Consider the following 20,667-nt stretch of genomic DNA (forward strand, 5'->3'; position numbering starts at 1 on the left):
ACAATCCCGTTCTGGACCCCGGTGCCTTTCCCTGTGTGGTGAATACCTTATTCAGCCCCTCCTGGGATGGGGTGTCATGGGGATCTCAGCCATAGCTGTAAACAAGGCTCAGACTGCCTGGTCAGAGGGGCCTTGGGGAGGAGTGATTTGGCCTCTCAGGATCCCATTTCATTTGGCTGCCAAAGACTGAATGTCACTGCTTTGCAAGGCCACTTCCAGCGTCACTGTCTCTGACCCTGAGGGGGATGTCTCAGCTTGGATTAAGGTCCTGGCTGAAAGGAAGGGGTAGGGAGAAACTTGGCAGCCTAGCAGATGACATCATCATGGGTGCCACTTGGAGGAATTGCGTGGGATCTGGGAGTGGAGTCGGTGGCTTCAAACCCGAGTCTCCTGGCTGGCCCTCTGGACACAGATTTTTAATTGTTTCTCGACAGCTCTTTTATGGGTCAGCTCTCTGAGGCCTCTGATTCCTCGTAATGAGGTTGGCTGCAGCCCCGGAGAACTGCCCTCAGCAGCAGCAGCAGGTTAGAGCTTTCTCCAAGAGGAGGCCTCCAGCCCCAAACCAGATTACCCAGTGTCACTTTTTACTGAGAACAGGCCCTGATCTGAAATTGTGAAAGTTGTGTTGACTGCCAGGATGGAAGGGCTCGGGCCAGGGCTCAGGTGGGGCAGGTGGCAGTGGGTGTCAGGGTCATACTTATCTGCCTTCGGAGGGGGCGGGCTGCTGAGATCAGACCCGGGGCATCGCGCATGCTAAGCATGTGCCCTGTCAGAGCTACGCTGCAGCCCTTGGGCTGTCTTCCAGGCACCTAGCCGACTCTTGTCACACTAGCGTGTCGGGTTGGCACACCCATCCTTGCAGACTTCTGCCCAAGGTGCCTGTCTAGCACTGCCCTCACCCACACAGGACCTGTGGGCATGTATGTACTGGCAAGTGTGGAACACGTTGCTCAGGACGTGGAGAGCGTGGTGTGCCTGCGTCTGCCGGGTCGCTTCCCATCCTCCCTCCGGATGTCCCCGATGACCTGACTTGTGTTAGATTCCAGACTTTCCTGCTGACCTTAAGACATACTGATGAGCCAAAGCTCTTCCTGGCTGCTGGAAGTCAGTCATTTATAGAGTACACACGGAACCCGAGCGTAGTGTGCTTCTGAAAATGGAGGTTGAAAGACAAGGCTTGTAATCTCCAGAGACCCCTCTGGAGCTGGTCTGCTGGCCTCCCAGGGTGGAATCATCCAAGGCTGACTGCTGAGGTATGCTGCCGGAGGGCCAGGCCAGCAGGATGCTGGTGCTCTGTGGCTTAGGTGAGGTCCTCATGTTGCACAACAGAATCCCAGTCTTGTGACCTTGTGACCTTATTTACGGGATTTCTTTCCTCTTTTTTGTTCCCCAGATGCTGTGACTGTGACAGACTCACTGGGCTTGTCCATGTTGGGGAGGAAGCTTCCTTCCAGGTGTGACTGTGTTCATCTGGGCATGTCTGAAGTACCCTGGGCCCATGGACCTGAAGGAGAAGCATCTGGTGGGCCCTGCTCTCTTGCTGTGTGCTATTGTGGGGGTATCTATATTGGGCTCCCCTCACCTGGGTTTTCTGGGAAATCCTCAGCTCGGGTTCTAGACTGAGTGTGAGAGGAAGGTGGGGCGTGCTGTGAGGCTGCGGGAGATACAACTGTGACCCCTTCTCAGAGGTCAGTACCGCCGGGCGGGGATGAACACAGGGTTAAGGGTAGCCCAGTTAACAAGGCTGCATGACAGCAGGCCTTCTGATTGGGTTTGATCCCAAGCCAGCCTTGCCCAGAGCTGTGTAATTTGGTTTGTTTGTGCTGCACTAGGGCTGTGCCCCAACCTGCCTAGCCGTGCCGAAGACTGCCGGGCACCCTGTCTGTGGTTAGGGACAGGCACCTCGTCAGATTCCAAACACAGCTGTATGGTAATCAACAGGATTGCGCTGGGCCTGGTGGTACAGGTCTGTAATCCCACTCACTCCAGAGGCTGAGGCAGGAGAATTGCAAATTTGGGGAGTGCCAGAGTGAGTTCAAGGCTGCCTTTGGCAACTTTGTGAGGTCCTCTCTCAAATGAGGCATGGGGATGTAGCTGATGGGTAGAGTGCTTGCCTAGCATTCATGAGACCCTAACTTCAACATCCCTCTACTCCTGAAGTCCGCGGCTTGAGCCGTCCAGGCAGCTGAAGATTGACCCTGCCTTCAGGTGTACAGTCTTTGGATGGAAGTAGATTTAGAATATTCTTCTCCTGTGGCAAAGACTACCCCGGGAAGTCTTTGTGTCTCTTGCCTGACTTCTGTATCCCCCACCAATAGAACCCTGTCTCAGCTCTGTCCCCTGGGGAGTTTCTGAGCGCATGAGCCCTGGACTAGAAAGCCACGTGCAGCGCCAGCAGCATGTTTATGGAGCACTGGACCGACAGAGGCCCGGCGGCTCCAGCTTGTAGAGCATCACAGTCTAGCTGAGGGTTAGCAGCAGAGTCAGTTTAGTAATAGAGCCCTCTGGGGTTTTGACCTACACGAGGACCTTTCCTTTTTTAATTTTTTCTTACTTATTATGAATGTGTGTGTGCGCGCGCAGTGTGTGCGGTGCACGTGTACCGCAGCGTGCAGGTGGAGGACAACTTGGAGGAGGTGGTTCTCTTCTTTCACCTTTGCTTGGCTTCTGGGGATCAAACCTGGGTCATCAGACTTGTGTGGCAAGTGCTTTACCCAATCTTGCCAGCCCAGGAAGGAGCTCTTCAATCATACACTGGGCTCGAAAGGTAAACTCTAACAATGACACCCAGGATCTCAGAAGGCTTCTTGGAGAGAGGATTAAGAGGCGTTTGTATGGCGGCAGTTGTGTTCAGGTGGTCCTGTAGCCAACACCCTAGTGCCGGACTGTTGCTGGGTGACTTGCAGCATCCGATCCCTCTCTTTGGGACCCACCAGTTCCCAGCCTGTCTGGAAGATGAGCTGTAGCAGTGTCAACTTGGGCCGCTGTTTCTGAGATAACAGCGCTGGTTTCCTGTCATTGAGGCCGGCAGTGTGGGAAGTGGGTGAAAGGGGAAAGGACCGTGTCGCTGTCTACACAGCACGCTGTGCGCTCTGAGGAGTGCCCTGGAGCAGGGAGGGCTTTGCTGCCTGGTTTCCACCCGAGCAGTGACTTCCCTCCGTTCCGGTGGAACAGCTGATAGTCCTCACCGAGACTGGTACAGAAGCTGACCCCGCCCATCCCTCTTTCCTGCTCCCAGCAAAGACTTCCTGCCCTTAACCTCTGGACTGCCCGGCCCCTCCTTTCTGTCCCCATTCTACTGTTTGTCAGGGGCCCCACAGGGAGGTACACAGGCCAGCAAGGGGGAGGGGAGAGGCTGGCCTGTGCTGGGAGGCGCCCGCTCTTTTTCCTAGCAGCGGTTGGAGAGGGTGTAGTCTAGGAGACAGAGGGCCCTGGAGAAACAGCCTCCAGCCTGCTCTCCAGCCAGGGGACCCATTAGGCTGTCCTAACTCCCTGGGGTGTTGTGTCACCGTACTGAAGATGGCCTGTCCGTTAGCAGAGGAATGTCCAGTCCTCTCCCGTGCCTTACCGCTCCCTTTACCCAGAGTGTCTGTACTGACTTCTTTTATGCCAAACTGGGGGCCAGAGCCATGTGTTTAGAGCCGTAGTGACTCAGGCCAGGCTTCGAGTACAGAGACAGCCTTTGCCTGTGCCTGGGCTTGGCGGCAAACGCCTTTAACTTGGGCACTCGAGATCACTTGAGTTTGAGGCCACCTGGTCTCAGTGAGTTTCAAGACAGACAGACAGAAGACCCGGGCAGCCCTGGTCTCTGGTGTGCCTTCTGCAGAGCTTCCTTCCCTTGGTGGATCAGCGGCTTGTGGGATCGCCAGGTCACCTGGAAGGAAGGTGTAGGAGCCTAAGAAGCGCTTTTAGCTGGCCTGCTTTCTCCCTTTCTCTGCTTCTGGTTCTCCCTTCCACTGGACTCCCGGCCTCCTGGAAGTCTCTGCTGGACTCCCTGCTGGCTGCCCCTCCCTGCTGCAGGATGTGCTGCTATTAATAAGGCTCCGGTCTCTGCCCTCCTTCCTGCAGCTCTCACCATGAAGGCTGCTGATGCCTGGGCTCGTGCTCTGAGTGGCAGGGAACTCTGGTGGGTGGTGAGCTCAGCCACAGTGGAGTCCTAACTAGTGACCTGGGGGCAGTGGACAGGTAGTCTGGCGAGAGATCCAGGGTTTATGTTTCCCAGAGTATTCCTGGATGCCAGCATTCGGCCTCGGGGCCCCAAGCCCTTGACAGCTTCTTTCATCTGTCCAGATGTCCCTCTGTCTATCTGGCTATCCTCTAGCTATATCTTGCCTCTGTGTTCACCCTGCACTGGCCTCCTCTGAAGGGCCAAACTCTTGGACATCTGTCAAATCGTGGACCAACTTTTGCCTCTCAGCCCTCCTTTCTTCGCCCTCCTCCTTCCTCTCTATCTTCCCTCCCCCTCCCTCCCTCCCTCCCTCCCTCCCTCTCAGGGCTGCTGTTGCTGCCTGCTGCCTCCTCCTCCTCCCTCCCCGAATCTGCAGCGTGACTGGAAATAGGCTGAATTAATCAGCAGATTCAAGCTCTGCTCTGCTGCGCCCAATTCTCTGCAGCACCGGCCTCTCACTCACACTCTCTCGTTCTGTTCTGCTTCTCCCCGCATCCTTGAGGGTGCTGCTGGGAGTCACAGTACCTGACTGCTTGTCCCTCAGGCTCTGTCTGCCCCATGCTTTTCAAGCAGGCAGAGCTATGGCTACCCCACCAGGGCAAGCACAGCACGGTGAGTATGCCAGCTTGACTCTCACAGTTCTGACTGCCTCGTTCCCTGCTGATGAGGGAGGGAGTCTCTGGGTTGTGGTTGCCAAAGGAGACCTGAAGATGCTGCAGAGCAGCTGGGGTGAGCCTGGGGTAACCAGGGCCTGGGAAGGAGACTGGGACTGAGAGCCAAAAAGCTAGCGTGTCTTGGAATGGCCAGCCAGGTTTTCAAGTTACCCAGAGCAGCCTTGGGGATTGAATTCCCCTGAGGGGAACAGGATGCTGGGACCCGGGGCTCCATGTGCAGGTGACAGAAGCTCACTGGATGCCATCCCTTCTCTATAATGAGGGACTGTTTTTCTGCTGGGTCACTCAGGTAACTGAGTCGGGGGTCAGGGTTGGGATAGTTTCCTCTGAGTTCAGTGGCTACTGAAGGTGGGGGATTGGGGTAGAAAATGCTGAGGTCTGCATGAGCCCTTACGAGGAAGAAGAGTAAGCGGTCTGCTCTGCCTCTGGTTTACCAGCTGCAGATGAGTCCAGATGTGCCAGGCAGACTCAGAGAGCCGGGAGTGGCTGACTATCCTTCAGTGACTTGGGTTTGTGCTGAGTTCAAGTTTGATTCCTCGCCGTCTGTCCGATTAAAGCAGCTGTGATGGGGTGACCTGGCAAAGGGGCTCAGCTGGTTATAACTGGTGGGCATCTGTCGTCAAGGCCACCAGTCAAGGCTTCTCTTTGTAACCTGCCTTCCTGAACGTACAGCCGTAATTTTGCTGCTTCTGAAACAGGTAGAGTGAGAAGAGAAGTGGAGAGAACCTCAGAGGTGCTCTACAGGGACACCGGCCCTCGCGGTGCTGGGGGCTTCTTGCTGAGGTGGGTGCAAAAGAGCCCAGTGCACCAGCTGTTGGAAGGCTCCGTAGACCGCCTGATGCTCGTTCCGCTCTTGGCAGTGGGTCCTGCTCAGTGCCAGATCACTGCTTGTGATTGTCAGGCTTTCGGCCCTTATGTTCCCCGAATGTCAAGTTCAGCGAGTGCTTAGTGGTGGAACAGAGAACCAGCCCAGCCTGTGATGGTGTCCAGCCTCCCGAGGCAAGGCTTCCTTTTTGCCCAGCCTGGTGGGCAAGTCTTAGTGCTTAGGAGGCGGAGACGGGCAGATCTCTGACTTGGAGGTCAGCCTGGACTACATGGTAGGTTCGGGGCCAGCCAGGGTTACATAGCGAGACTCTGTCTCTCAAAAGCAACAACAATAACAAAACCAATCAAACAACGACAGCCTTTTTGACTCAAGTTGTTTCCACTTTGCTCCGCTAAGTGTGAGTGCTGGTTCTGCCTAACAGATCTCAGTGTGCTTCTGTCCTGGTCCTCTGGGTGGAAGCCTCGCTCCTGGCCCCAAGAATGTGTCCAGAGGTGCCAGTATCAGGAAAGGGGTGAGTTTTTAGCATCCCAGAAGCAGGAGAAATCTCTTGTTAGCCTTGGGAACTTAAGGCACCTCAGAATGTTCCTCACCCTTCCTGACCTCAGCAGGTGAAGAGAAGCAGATCTTAGCTGACTGAGGTTATTTATTGCTCAGATAATAGGAACTTGATGCATCTCTCCAAGGCGCCCAGGAACACGGAGTGCCCCGTGTCAGTCACTCTGCCTGTTCCCTTCCAACCGCTTCTGCACCTCCTTCCGCGAGGCCGATGGTTTCCCACTGAACGCCTTAGTTCTGGATCTTCTGCCTGCCGCTGGGAACAGCTCAGACAATGAGGGAAGGAGAGATTTGACCCTGAACTCTGGCCCTCCTGCCACAGCGGGGTGAGCCAAACAGGCTTAGCAGTTGGATCAGCGTAGCTGAAGCCTGTGGAGAGCAGGCTGGCTCAGAAGGCTCAGTCCTCACCACAGGGCCAGCCTGTGTGGGCAGGCACTTCCTTTGGGCAGCATGTAATTACCGAATAGCTTATTTTCCCTCTGCTGCACTGTCTTTAATCCCTTGTCTGGAGTTGGTGCCCCTGGCCAGACACAACATGCGGGGGCAGATGTGCAGACAGCTTTGCAGGTGTGCCGTCCACCAGCATCTGCCACCTTCTGACCAGGCCTCTCTCACCTGCAGAGGAGCAGAGTACCTGGGACAGGGGAAGCCAGTGATGCCGAGGTGGGCATGGGAAGGAGGCAGTAGATGTCAGGGTGGCCACGGGGTAGCCTGGGAGCCAGTGAGTGCTCAGCAGGCCTGGCTAGCAGAGGGATGCCTCCCTGTTTCTCTGGTTTCACCTCGGAGGTTTTTCTCAGTCTTACTGGGAACTGCTCCTTCCTGGACAGAAGGTCCAGCAGCTTCCCATGGAAGCTCCCAGCCTCTGCCCTTGGCCTGGATCCTTTTCCTGCTTGTCCCACTCTTGGGCGTGCAGTCCTTACCTCTTCCAGTGGTCCTCCCTGCCTCCACTGCTTTACATGAGTTATAGAGGTGTGGTCTACGGATCCTGTCCATTCCAGGAACTCTTGTTTCAGGATGTGGAGAGGAAGCCAGGGGAAGATGGAGTCCAAGAGAGCAGGATAGTGAGAAGGAAGGTGCTGGAGGCCTAGGCTTCTTCCTCTGGCCCCAGATCCTCTTCCTGCCTTTGACAGAGAGGAACAGGCCCAACCTGCCCTCTGTAGTCTTTTGTGTTTCTTCTCTAGAGCCCCATGAAGGCCTCTGCCCTTCTAGGAGATTGCATAATAGGCCGTAGCTGCACTGAGTATTAGCTTTGCACCCTGGGCTCTGGAGCGTCAGGAACCTACTGGATTTGGGTAAAGAAGCTAAGAGTAGCCGGTGATGGTGGCACAGGCCTTTAATCCCAGCACTCGGGAGGCGGAGGTGGGCGGATCTCTGTTGAGTTTGAGGCCAGCTTGGTCTGCAGAGAGAGTTCCAGAATAGCCGGGGCTGCACAGAGAAACCCTGTCTCAAAAAACCAGGAAAGAAAGAAAAAAGAAGCTAAGAATCTTGGGGTGAACGCATTCTGGAAAGCCGAGGTGGCCAGTGATGGCAACACTAGGGACTCTGTTCTTGTGCACCTACAATGTGGCACTGGGCCCTGCCCCTCAGGCCTGGCAGCCCCTTGGAGTCATGGGTGTGTGTCCCACCAAGGCAAAAGCCAAATGGCCAAGGAGGAAGCCAGGGGTACCTTTGGAACTAGTCAGGAAAGAGAAGTACAGAGTGACAATAGACAAAGCCCAACAGGTCCCTGCAGAGGACAGGAATGGGGCCCTTGGCGTGGGGAGGTAGGACAAGGAGTCAGCCAGCCAGGTGAGTGTGTCCCACAGCCTTGAGGTATCTCAGGCTAAGGATTTGCTGCTTTTGCTTGGACTTTCCCTGCTAGAAGCTCTTCAGGTGGCCTCTGGGGAAGACGTGTTGCCTCTCCAGGAACTCTTGTTTCTCGGGCCCTTTACTGCCTTAGTATTTTACAGCTGGAGCTCTGTCCAGTGGATTCACCCTGACATCAGCTTCATCCCAGAAGTTTTGGGGCAGTGGGGTCAGAGCGGTGCCCAGACAGGCATGTATCATCGTGCCCCCCCCCTCCCCCGCAAGACAGGGTTTCTCTATATAGACCTGGCTGTCCTGGAACTCTGTAGACCAGGCTGGACTCAAACTCACAGAGATCCACCTGCCTCTGTCTCCTGAGTGCTGGGACTAAAGGCGTGTGCCACCACCGCCCGGCTGGCCTGTCTTTGAAAGCTGCAGGTACTACTGCAGGCTTTGTGTTGACATCCCCTAACTAAGGTGTCACTGGGGTCCTTGAAGGCACTTGTGTGTTCATCCACTCACACATCCATTCAACAGGTGTTCACTGAACTTGTGTGTGTCTGGTACCATCTGTTGTGGTTCAGCGGAGAGAGCTTGTGGAGATGGGAGAACTCATCTTCAGTTCTGTACCAAATACTGTACCAAAATTCAAGGAAGTTAAGGTACAGTAGGAGAGCCAGACATGCACATCCAGACTCAGTTCCATGAGGTGCAAGCTGAGAGCCAGGTTGCCCGATGCCTTAGACTGCAAACCTGAGGCGCAGCTCTGGGCTTTCAGGAACTGTCCCTCCCGTGGGGGTGATATTTGAGCCATCTCGAAGAAGCAAGGGTTGCCTGGGGGCAAGGATGTCCTTGGCCAGGAAGTGCAGAAGGAAGGGCAGAGGGAGGCTGGGAGGCCACAGGCCCTAGGGCCTCACAGACAGGCACAGGGCTGGGGTATGGGTTTTAACAGTACCGGAGTGGAGGCGCAGAGATGCTCAGTGGATAACGCCTGCCGCCAGGCCTGAGGACACGAGCTAGGTCCCTGCGACCCACATGATAGAAGGAGAGAACTGACTCCTGAAAGTTGACCTTTGACACATCGGCCAATCAAATATAATAAAAATTTAAAGAAAAAGGGGGTCAGTTGCTGAGGGAGTCTTTCTCTGGCTAGGGTATTTCAGTGGGTTTGGAAAAGGTAAAGAAGGGATGGGAAGGAAAGCGGGGAGGGGAAGGTTGGAGCCTGGGGAGTGTGTGTGTGTGTAGAGGTGACTGGGTAGTGTGTGTGTGTGTGTGTGTGTGTGTGTGTGTGTGTGTGCAGAGGTGACTGGGTAGTGTGTGTGTGTGTGTAGAGGTGGTGGGTAGTTGAGTGTGTGTGTGTGTGTGTGTATGGTAGTGTGTGTGTATGTGTGGTAGTGTGTGTGTGTGTGTATGTGTGTGTATGCGTGTGTAGAGGTGATGGTAGTGTGTGTGTGGAAAGGTGACTGGCAGGGAGGGTTGGGATGAGTTTGGGGTATTTCCTGTCTCCTGTGAAGCAGCTTGAGAGAGGTCAGTAGACAGGTCTGTATCCGGAACAGGGTCCTGACCGGGAGTGAAATGGAGGCCTTGAAAGCACGTAGGCAGTAGGTGAATCCGTAGGCTGTAGGTGAATCCGTAGGCTGTAGGTGAATCTGTAGGCGGTAGGTGAATCTGTAGGCTGTAGGTGAATCCGTAGGCTGTAGGTGAATCCGTAGGCTGTAGGTGAATCCGTAGGCGGTAGGTGAATCCGTAGGCTGTAGGTGAATCCGTAGGCGGTAGGTGAATCCGTAGGCGGTAGGTGAATCCGTAGGCGGTAGGTGAATCCGTAGGCGGTAGGTGAATCCGTAGGCGGTAGGTGAATCCGTAGGCGGTAGGTGAATCTGTAGGCGGTAGGTGAATCCGTAGGCGGTAGGTGAATCCACAACTGTTGCAAAGGTCTCCCTGGAAACACCCAACAGTTGGCAAGGCTGGGCTCTGGCGTGAAAGAAGGAAGAACAGTTGGAGTCAAAGAAGGAGGAAACAGGAATGGGTGGTTCTCAGTGAAGAGTGGACCGGGTGTGAGGTCACTCAGCATGTCTAGTCCCCATGTCCAGGGCCAGCTGTGGTGACAGCAGGGTGGTGGAGTCACAGCGCTGTCTTTCTTTAAGAACAGCTAAGCTGTCTTCCGCTGAGATTAGGTCCTGCCTAATCTTTAGTGTTGAAAAAAAAAAAAAATAGTGGTACTGGAAGGCAAAGGTGGTACCGTCTTCGTTTTTTCTTTTCTTTTTTTAAGTTATTACATCTGTTTGTGTGTGTTGTCAGAGGACAGCCTGAAGAAGCTGGTTCTCTTCTCTGCTGGGTCAGTCCTGGGCTTAGACTGAGGCTCTCATACTTAGCAGCCCGCACCTCTACTGGCAGACTCATTTCACCAGCCCTAGTCGTTCTTAAATACCTTCCCCAGAAACAGTTAAGGACAAAATCTGAGTTAGCTCTCTTAAAGAAATAGATATATTCCAGGCAGTGGTGGTGCACGCCTTTAATCCCAGCACTCAGGAGGCAGAGGCAGGAGATCTCTGTGAGTTTGAGTTCAGCCTGGTCTACAGAGTGAGTTCCAGGACAGCTAGGGGTCCACAGAGAAGCCCTGTCTCGAAAAACAAGAGAGGGGGGGGGGAGATATAGCGGCATGGTGATGCATGTCTTTAATCCTAGCACTTAGGAGGCTCTGTGAGCTCCAGGCCAGCCTAATCAACATAAGGGCAGCTCCAAGACAGCCAGGAATACATGGAGGGACCTGCCGCAGACACAAGACAGCAAAAAAGAAATAGATATCTTCTTCTGTGAAATCTTAAAGTAAAATGGCTGTGGGGATGGGTAACAAGAAGAGTCTGGATGGAGCAGACTTTTGGCTTGCTGGGTTGAGAGTTGAACAGATAGAGTTGAGAAAGCACTTTTTGTGCTTTTATTTTTAACTTGGCTTTAAGGAGTGGAGGGGGTTAGGGGGGAGAAGAAGAGCTTGTAATCAAAGAATAAGTCTGGGCAGGGCCTTGGGGAGATGCTGACTGTTTCTGCTTCCCTGCAGGGAGAGCCCCCCTTGGCCCTGGGCCTGTCTACCCGGAAGGCCCTCAGTGTCCTGAAGGAACAGCTGGAGGCTGTGCTGGAGAAACACCTCAGAGAGCGGAAGAAATGTCTCACGTGGAAGGTGAAGCTTCCTCCGGAGTGGCTGGACCCTGGCTGGGCAGGCAGAGAAGCAGGGGGGCCCTGTCTCTGGGACCTGCTGCGCTTGCCCCCTGGATAGCAGAGACTCAGCTGAGACTTCACAGAGTCAGAAGTCCCAGTTTCCTGGGAGAGGTGTCCCTCTCTACTTGCTGGAGCGGGTCTTAGGATGTGGGCACATTGGACCGAGCTGGGAGACTCACTTCCTGCCTGTCATGTTGCTCCAGGAGACGTGGAGAAGCAGCTTCCTCCACCTTAACAACCGCTGCTCCTGTTTCCACTGGCCGGGGGCTTCTCTCATGCTGTTGGCTGTTCTGCTGTTGCTCTGTTGCTCCGGGGGCCAGCCAGCTGGGAGGTAAGCAGGGGCCGTGACCTCTGCCAGCTCCATTCTCGGGGCCTGAGCACAGAAGAGTCCCCTTCCCCCTGCCTGGGGACAGAGACTTGGGTGGAGGCAGGAAGCGAGCGAGCGAGGCCACTTTCCGAAGTGACTGGTGGAGTGGGCCATCTTGGGCTGTGGGAGCTGCCGGGGGGCCTTGGGGAGATGCTGGGGGGCCTTGGGGAGCTGCCGGGGGGCCTTGGGGAGCTGCTGGGGGGCCTTGGGGAGATGCCGGGGGGCCTTTCCCCTGGACATACAGGCTGCTCTCTGTGTCCCTCAACCCCAGCCGTGGAGTGGAGCTGGTGAACGCCTCTGCCCTGTTCCTGTTGCTGCTCCTCAATCTCATCCTCATCGGGCGCCAGGACCGGCTGAAGCGCCAGGAGGTGGAGCGTAGGCTCCGGGGCATCATTGACCAGATCCAAGGTGAGGCTGAGGGTCAGGTGTGTCGGAAAGATACCCTGTGGCGCGTCAGCACTGCCGGGCTGCCATCAGTGGGAGGTCCAGGGTGCTCTTGCCCTCATGAGCAGGGTAGTGACGCCTGCAGGGTGGCTGGGGGCACCAGGCAGTACTGGGCAGGTGGGAAGCTGATGGTGGCACTCTGAGGTCTGGTGTTGGGAGACGGCCAGAGAACACTCTGTCCCTCAGTGAGAGGGAAGTTGGAGGTGTTTTTCCACATCTGTCTTGTTCTCCAGTACTGGCTCAGAGGAGTGTGAAGCTAAGATGTCTACAAAAACAGGATTGAACAGAAAGCTGGGGGCCCACGATGAACAGTCCAGTGAGCTCCTCAAAAGCAGAGGAGTATTCTTGAGGGAGAGGGGTGCTGCCAACAGTCTGCCCTTCATTTATTGAGCTCTGGCTGTAGCTTGAGGATTTACGTGGGAAGTCCATGGCCTCTGCTTCCCTGGGGCATGTGATATTTTCAGAGAAGCTGTGGCACTTATGTTCTGTAGGTTTTTCTCTGAAATGGGTGGGAAAAAGCAGGATTAGGAAAAGGCTTACCATTGGCCTGACTGCCCAGTGGCCACACAGGTCACAGATGAACAGTCCAGACCCAGCCAGAGAGATCTAGGGTGACAGGCGCCTCCTGTGGTTCTCTCTTGCTTCTCCAGGCCATCCCAGATGCCACATAGCTCCCGAGAGCGGCTTCTGCCACAGGCTCCAGCTGCTTCCTCTTAGCCTCTCCTTTTACTGTTCATCATCCCAATAATCGCCTGTCCTAGAGCCTCTCTGTCCATCCCAGATGTGCCTCTGCTCCTCTGTCCATCCCAGATGTGCCTCTGCCCCTCTGTCCAACCCAGATGTGCCCCTGCTCCTCCCCACCTGGATTGCATCTCCTTTGTCTCTAACTGATAAAGTCTCGCCATTCTTCCTGGTCTGTTCCCCATGCTCTCCCTCTCTTCCTGGTCTGTTCCCCATGCTCTCCCTCTCTTCCTGGTCTGTTCCCCATGCTCTCCCTCTCTTCCTGGCCTGTTCCCCATGCTCTCCCTCTCTTCCTGGAAGCCATCTCTCATTGCCATTGCCTGGCAGTCAGGTTTACTCCTTCTGTTCCCTCCCCACAGTGCTGGAATCATTCTCAATATGCTTGGGTACTAGGGAAGGATTCTTAGGGAAGGCATTGTTGAAATATGGGGTGCATTTGCATGCATGGGATAGGCTTGCAGACCCACAGCTGCTGTTTCTGTTCTCATCAGATGCTCTCAGGGACGGAAAGGAGATCAAGTGGCCGAATGCCATGTATCCAGACCTCCACATGCCCTTTGCACCTTCCTGGTCCCTGCACTGGGCTTACAGAGATGGACACCTGGTCAACCTGCCAGTTAGCCTGTTGGTAGAAGGAGACATCATAGCCCTGAGGCCTGGCCAGGAGTCCTTCGCCTCCCTGAGGGGCATCAAGGTAGAGGGAACAGATGGGGGAGTGTCTGCAATTAGTTAGGAGTCCTTAGGGTAGGTTTGAAGCTCCTGGCCAGCTTGGGGGTTCACAAGGGTACTTGGGCAGGGCTGGAACCCCCTCCTGTTCTTTCTCTGTCTTTTCCCGGAAAAGTCCTAGAAACCCAAGTCCCATAAGGCCCCCCCAGCAGGTTCATTGCTAGTGGAGAGACCCTGACCTTGGAAGCTATTTCTTCTTGGCTGGCACTGTCCAGGAAGAGTGTCCTTGCCAACCATGGTGGCACACATTTACAATCCTCGCACTGTGGAGACTGAGGCAAAAGGATTTCGGGTTCCAGGGCAGCGTGAGCTATACAGTGGGACTGTGTTGAGAAACTCAAACCAAACAGCCCCCTCCCTCCCCACCCCCCAAACCCACAATGCACTCTGATGGAGGAGCCTTTTGACTCGGTCGGCATCCCTGTTGGCAGGATGACGAGCACATTGTCCTGGAGCCAGGAGACCTGTTCCCCCCTTTCTCTCCACCCCCCTCACCGCGGGGAGAAGTGAAGAAAGGGCCGCAGAACCCCCAGCAGCACCGGCTCTTCCGAGTCCTGGAGACTCCTGTGATCGACAACATCAGGTAGCGCGCCTCTCTCTGTCCTGCACCCCCACCCCCCACCCACCGTCCACTGTCCACCGTCCACCGTCCACCGCCTTCTCCTCCGGGCCTTGACATGACAAAGAAGGGCCCTCATCCATTCCTGGCCCTGCTGGTGGGAGGCGCCTGCTCAGCCTCTTGTGAGCATTTTCAGACTGAGGGGATACCCATGGCAGTGGCCACAGCCCCTCTCTCAGGCACTGTGTGGCCCAGGCCAGGGCCAAGGCTGAGTGGGGAATTTCAGAACTTGGAGGTATTCGGTGAAGTTTGTCCAGGAGAGAGGCCCAGAACCCTTTGGAGGTGTGGCTGTCTGGCATCCTCCCCCAAGAGACTGAGGCTTGCCTCTTTTTGCAGATGGTGCCTGGACACGGCCCTATCGCGCCCTGTCACGGCTCTGGACAATGAAAGGTTCACAGTCCAGTCCGTGATGCTTCACTATGCTGTGCCGGTGGTCCTGGTGCGTGAGTGGCCGCAGGGCAGGGGACAGAGAGGGCCGGACGTGGGTGAGCTTCGGGGCCCAGCCAGGTGCGAGCGAGCACATGTAGGAGGGTCAGAGTGAGCCAGCGGTGTGAATGGCAAAGCAAGGGCCTACAGCTCTGTCCCTCCCTCCCTGGGGGAAGGCACTAAGACTACGCCCATCCTGTCCCCACAGGCTGGCTTCCTCATCACCAATGCCCTGCGCTTCATGTTCAGCGCACCCGGGGTCACCTCGTGGCAGTACACTCTTCTCCAGCTCCAGGCAAGGGCCACCCTCCCCTCCATGCTGTGCTGCTCTGTCTTGTTCCTCCCTCTTTGCAGCCCAGGGCATCTCAGGGGGTAGCTAAGATTGTCTCCTTTGCCTCCCTTCCTTCCAGCTCCCTGGACCACTGACTCCTCCTCCCCGGGGGATGGCTGTGTGGCAGGGCCTCCCTCCCCTCTTCCTCCCTTTGGAGCAGCATCTCCTTAGGATCTGGCATATATATGCCTTGCTCTTTCTCAGGTGAATGGCATGTTGCCCATCCTCCCTCTGCTCTTCCCAGTCCTCTGGGTCCTGGCTACCGCCTGTGGAGAAGCTCGTGTCCTGGCCCAGATGAGCAAGGCCTCGCCCAGCTCCCTGGTACGTTGTTCCAAAACAGCTAGAGGACAGTGGCAGGTTGGCATGGACAGTGGTTTTAGCATGTTGGGGCCCTGGGAATCTCTGCGTGGTTTCAGGTACTTTCTGTTACCAAGTAGGTTCCAGGCCAGGCCCAGGTGTGGATCCCATCCGTGGGGAGTTGGGACTGCCTGAGGCTCTTTACCAGAGTGGTCTGGAGCCTTGCTCATCCAGCTGTGTAGATAGGGAAGGCTTCATGAAGTCAGCTTTTTTCCTCACTGGTGCTCACCCTGTCTCTGCAGCTGGCCAAGTTCTCAGAGGACACTCTCAGCAGCTATACTGAGGCTGTCTCCTCTCAGGTAAACTGCTGAAATAGGTGGGGTTTCCTCCAGGCCCCTGCAGGCATGAGGGCTGTGGCCTTCCTGGATCTCTGTGATTCTGTGGCCTTGACCTCCAGCTGAGCTCGTGGAGGGCTTGCCCTGTTGTGTATGTGTGCATGGCCCAGGCCTGATCCCATCCGTATCAGCGTCTTGTCCTAGAACCCTACTTCCTGGCATCTCCCTGATTTGGGCAAGGAAATAACGCTGAGCCCCAAATGGCCTTACAGACTGTCTGTCTCCCACCAGGAAATGCTGCGCTGCATTTGGGGTCACTTTCTGAGGGTAATCCAGGGGACATCACCAACACTGAGCCACAGTGCCAGCCTGCTGCATAGCTTGGGCTCTGTTACGGTGAGGAGGCCCTGCCGGGAGGATGCCCTGCTGCACCAGACCCTCTGACTGGATTGTTCATCTGGTTTGTGTGTGGCCACCAGGCGGTTAGACTAATACTGAGTCTTTTTCTAATCCTGCTTCTTTCCCTCTAGGTGCTGTGCTGTGTAGACAAGCAGGGGATCCTATCATGGCCAAATCCTAGCCCAGAAACTGTACTCTTCTTCAGCGGGAAGGTGGAACCCCCTCACAGCAGCCACGAGGACCTCACAGACGACCTATCTACCCGCTCCTTCTGCCATCCTGAGGTAGAGGAGGAGGTATGGCCAGCTCCCATGGAGTTAGGTCAGGCTGCTTAGCGTCAGAGCCAGGCCTGTGGCCTTGGGAGAGTGAGGCTTAGGAGGGAGAGAGGAGCTCCGATTCCTGGGACTTCTGATTGGTTAAGATGAAGGATGAGTGGCCAACACATGCCCTTAATCACAGTACTCAGGAGGCAGAAGCAGGCAGATCTCTGTGAGTTCGAGGCCACCATGGTCTACATAGTGAGTTCCAGGATAGCCAAGGCTACATAGAGAGACCTTGTCTCAAAAAACAATAACAACAACAAAACAAGCCGGTGGTGGTGGTGGTGGTGGTGGTGGTGGTGGTGGTGGTGGTGGTGGTACACGCCTTTAATCCCAGCACTTGGGAGGCAAAGGCAGGCAGGTCTCTGTGAGTTCGAGGCTAGCCTGGGCTATAGAGTGAGTTCCAGGACAGGGTCCAAAGCAACACAAAAGAAACCCTGTTTCGGAAAAAAAAAAAAGAAAAAAAAAAGAAAGAAAGAAAAGAAGGCTAAAGCAGTTAGGAGCCCAGAACTGCCCGTCTCCCTGATCCTCAGCGGCCACGGGACTCTGGTCCTAGGTCTGTGCTCCTGTTCTCCTCAGCCCCATGAACGAGATGCCCTCCTTGCTGGCTCCCTGAACAATACCCTGCACCTTTCCAACGAGCAGGAGCGTGGCGACTGGCCTGGCGACGGTTCCAGGCCCTCGGAGCCCCACTCCCATCACAAAGTACACGGGCGCAGCAAACACCCGTCGGGCTCCACCGTGAGCTTCAGCAGGGACACCGAAGGCGGAGAGGAAGAGCCCGGCAAGGTGAGGGGCAGGGGACCGCCTGGGGGCACCCGCCGGTCACAGGCCTCCCTGCCTCCCCGTCAAAGCAGCGGGGTCTGGGAGAGCACAGGAGTCGCATGCAGTCCTCCTTCCTCTGGTAGAGCAGGAGAGTGTGGGAAGATGGACTCACCTGTGGGGCTAGTTCTGGGCCTGCTCGGGCATCACGGCCTTCCCCCCCCCCCCAACATTTCCTGCAGGCTCAGCCTGGGACAGAGGGTGACCCCTATGAGGCCGAGGACTTCGTGTGTGACTACCACCTGGAGATGCTGAGCCTGTCCCAGGATCAGCAGAACCCTTCGTGCATCCAGTTTGACGACTCCAACTGGCAGCTGCACCTCGCCTCCCTCAAGCCGCTGGGCCTCAACGTGCTGCTGAACCTGTGCAACGCCGGCGTCACCGAGCGCCTCTGCCGCTTCTCCGACCACCTGTGCAACATCGCCCTGCAGGAGAGCCACAGTGCCGTGCTGCCCGTGCACGTGCCCTGGGGCCTCTGCGAGCTGGCCCGGCTCATCGGTACGGCGCTGTGGCGGGGCTTGGGGCAGGGCTGACCGAGGGACTGCTGATCTTCCAGAGCCGACCTGGCACTGACCGTCCTTGGCATGGCGTTCATTTGCCATGAACATAGCCACCCTTAGCTCTCTGGTCTGCCAAGGTGACTAGTTGTTGGGATAGAAAGGTGGCAGGAGCTGGCCGGGCCGACTGCCTTTCCATGTTCCACGGTGTAAGGTGGCCAGGGCAGCCCTGTCTCCTCTCTGAAGGCCCTTCCTGTTGTCCTTGTTCATAGGCTTCACTCCAGGGGCCAAGGAGCTCTTCAAGCAGGAGAACCACCTGGCGCTCTACCGCCTCCCCAGTGCCGAGACCGTGAAGGAGACGTCCCTGGGGCGACCCTCTTGTGTCACCAAGCGGCGCCCCCCACTCAGCCACATGATCAGCCTTTTCATCAAAGACACTGCCACTAGTAAGCTCCGCTTCGGCTCAGCTGGCATTCAGGCAGACCTTCCTGGGCTTGGTGGGCAGGAGACTCTCCCTCTCCGTTTATTCAGGGGAGGAAGAGAGGTCAAGTGAATGCTAGACAACTTCCCGGGCTCCGATGTGGCGGGAGTGGGATTCTGGGAAGGATGAGGATTGTAGTGCGGGCATTGCTGGTCTGGCAGTTTCCCATGGTGGCTCACTGACCAGGCGGTCTGAAGGGAAGGCCCTTTCTCTGTCAGGAGTACCTTTGCACCCTCTGTGAGGACTGTAGTGTGCTAGGTCAGGATAAGGCAGGAGCTGATTTGTGGCCCCTGATGTGGTCTCTTTTCCCTGTCCTAGGCACAGAACAGATGCTGTCCCACGGCACTGCTGACGTGGTCTTGGAGGCCTGCACAGACTTCTGGGACGGTGCCGACATCTACCCCCTCTCGGGTTCGGACAGGTGAGGGAGGGGCCCTGCTGGTTTCCCTGCCTGCCCAATGGTCATGGGCATCTCAAGACCACCTGTCTTACTCCCCTCTACTTCTCTGGCAGAAAGAAAGTGCTGGATTTCTACCAGCGAGCCTGCCTATCTGGCTATTGCTCTGCCTTTGCCTATAAGCCCATGAACTGCACCCTGTCCTCTCAGCTCAATGGCAAGTGCATTGAGCTGGTGCAGGTCCCTGGCCAGAACAGCATCTTCACCATGTGCGAGCTGCCCAGCACTGTTCCCATCAAGCCAAACATCCGCCGCAACAGCTGGAGTTCTGATGGTACCGTGAACTTCCATCTCAATGGGAATGACATGGGGGCTCCCCGGGACCGAGAAGCCCAGGAACTAACGGGCTTCAGGGGGCTGTATGGTATCCCTCAGAAGAAATGCCATGGGCAGTCCACAGGAGCTGGGATGCCGGTGTGGCATTCACTAGCCCATGGCACGGGGGTCCTTTAGTTTCTCTTCATCTAAAACTAGATGCCTTCTCTCCCTTCCTCATGGGTTTCTTGTGGTGTTCAAGAGGATTAATGTATATAAAATTGTTTTCTTAGAAAGGTTTAAAATGGCGCATTTATAAGGCATCGTCTTATCAGAATTAGACAAAAACCAAACAGAGGGACATAAACTCTACCTTCCATCCCAAGCATACGTATTTGGCCCTATCTTCTAAGCCCAGGAGACATGTGCTAAGGATGGGGCTAGCCCCCTAGTCCTGGAACAGAGCTGGGCAGGAGCTGAGCAGTGTTCAGCATGGCTCCCCAGGACGGCCACCTCACTGATGAATACCTCTCATTGTCTTTTCTCTCATGTGTGTTGGCTCTTCATGTCTCCTGCCCCTGCGCACCTGTGTGGCTGTGTGTGTGATCCCCTGGGGCCCTTATGCTCATTGATTTGGGTGTGGCCTCTATGTGTGTGGCCCTGGGCTGCCTCCTGGAATCTGCTGGTTCCTCCATGTCCTGACTGGGCTGTGTCCTGATTGTCTTGCCCCATGCCGCTGGCTTTTGTGTCTTGTGCCTGCCTGAAGAAGGGATCGGGGAGGTGCTGGAGAAGGAAGACTGCATGCAGGCCCTGAGCGGCCAGATCTTCATGGGCATGGTGTCCTCCCAGTACCAGGCCCGGCTGGACATCGTGCGCCTCATCGATGGGCTGGTCAACGCCTGCATCCGCTTTGTCTACTTCTCTTTGGAGGATGAGCTCAAAAGCAAGGTGGGAGAGCCTTCCCATTGGCCCCCACGGGTCTTCCTGAGCCTTTCCTCCTCATCGCCATCTGCCTCTCGCAGGTGTTTGCTGAGAAGATGGGCCTGGAGACAGGCTGGAACTGCCACATCTCCCTCACGCCCAACGGTGACATGCCTGGCTCTGAGATCCCCCCCTCCAGCCCCAGCCATGCGGGCTCTCTCCATGATGACCTGAATCAGGGTGAGGACAAAGGAGTGTGGCAGGGCTGGAGGGAGTGTGGGACAACCCCCTTGTTGGGAAGTACAGCTCGGAGAAACGTGGAGAAACGTGTGTAGATCCTGCCTAGAAGGACGCTCCCTCGGGAGATAGCCCTGTTCCTGTGGGCAGTAACAGTGGGCTGTTAAAAGTGGAGGCCTAGAGGCAGAAGGTTGTCCACCACCTGCAGGGCATGCTTTAGCCTCCCGGAAGGCTGGCCCAAGGTGAGGACAGGCTTTCATCCCCACAGTGTCCCGAGATGATGCAGAAGGACTCCTCCTCTTGGAGGAGGAGGGTCACTCAGACCTTGTCAGCTTCCAGCCTACGGACAGTGACATCCCCAGCTTCCTGGAGGACTGCAACCGGGTACGATTGAGGAATCTGCCCTCTGCCCCTGAAGTGGCCAAGAACTGATACAGGAAGTGAAGGGCAGGAGGAGGAGGAGGCAGGAGAGGCGATTTTCTGCTCCCTATCTTGAGACTACTGACCTCTCTGCTTCCCCCAGGCCAAGCTGCCCCGGGGCATCCATCAGGTGCGCCCCCACCTGCAGAACATTGACAACGTGCCGCTGTTGGTGCCCCTCTTCACTGACTGTACCCCTGATAGTGAGTGCTGTGGCCCGCCTTCTGAGCTCCGGCAGGGATGGGCACCAAGTCACTCAGAGGGGACGAGAGTTAGAGTGAAAGAACATGGGCTGGGACTAGCTGGGGACCCAATGGGGTGATGCTGTGGACATGCCCATTTCAGGGGGCC

General features: G+C 56.1%; 1 protein-coding gene across 15 annotated transcripts in view; it reads left to right on the top strand.

Annotated features, from left to right (window-relative positions):
- Tmem94 (transmembrane protein 94) overlaps window positions 1-20,667 on the top strand; it is a 35,447-nt gene that overhangs the window by 10,895 nt on the left and 3,885 nt on the right. For 2 of the 15 annotated variants that reach the window (XM_006993632.4, XM_042283107.2), the window contains exons 2-22: window positions 1,394-1,522; window positions 11,064-11,183; window positions 11,425-11,552; window positions 11,860-11,996; window positions 13,265-13,467; window positions 13,931-14,082; window positions 14,455-14,557; window positions 14,753-14,839; window positions 15,080-15,196; window positions 15,475-15,531; window positions 15,799-15,903; window positions 16,038-16,202; window positions 16,806-17,015; window positions 17,231-17,546; window positions 17,818-17,991; window positions 18,345-18,447; window positions 18,540-18,757; window positions 19,505-19,686; window positions 19,761-19,899; window positions 20,165-20,280; window positions 20,420-20,519. In XM_006993632.4, the coding sequence (XP_006993694.1) occupies window positions 1,499-1,522; window positions 11,064-11,183; window positions 11,425-11,552; window positions 11,860-11,996; window positions 13,265-13,467; window positions 13,931-14,082; window positions 14,455-14,557; window positions 14,753-14,839; window positions 15,080-15,196; window positions 15,475-15,531; window positions 15,799-15,903; window positions 16,038-16,202; window positions 16,806-17,015; window positions 17,231-17,546; window positions 17,818-17,991; window positions 18,345-18,447; window positions 18,540-18,757; window positions 19,505-19,686; window positions 19,761-19,899; window positions 20,165-20,280; window positions 20,420-20,519 (2,956 nt within the window). In that variant the 5' untranslated portion in view covers window positions 1,394-1,498. Of the gene's footprint in view, window positions 1-1,393; window positions 1,523-3,781; window positions 4,781-4,832; window positions 5,132-5,208; window positions 5,626-6,304; window positions 6,550-11,063; window positions 11,184-11,424; window positions 11,553-11,859; window positions 11,997-13,264; window positions 13,468-13,930; window positions 14,083-14,454; window positions 14,558-14,752; window positions 14,840-15,079; window positions 15,197-15,474; window positions 15,532-15,798; window positions 15,904-16,037; window positions 16,203-16,805; window positions 17,016-17,230; window positions 17,547-17,817; window positions 17,992-18,344; window positions 18,448-18,539; window positions 18,758-19,504; window positions 19,687-19,760; window positions 19,900-20,164; window positions 20,281-20,419; window positions 20,520-20,667 lie in introns of those variants that run through there. The other 13 variants (XM_076543729.1, XM_076543734.1, XM_076543730.1 and 10 more) reach the window with 13 other exon arrangements.

Source organism: Peromyscus maniculatus, chromosome 8 (assembly GCF_049852395.1).
Source record: "Peromyscus maniculatus bairdii isolate BWxNUB_F1_BW_parent chromosome 8, HU_Pman_BW_mat_3.1, whole genome shotgun sequence".
NCBI lineage: Eukaryota > Metazoa > Chordata > Mammalia > Rodentia > Cricetidae > Peromyscus > Peromyscus maniculatus.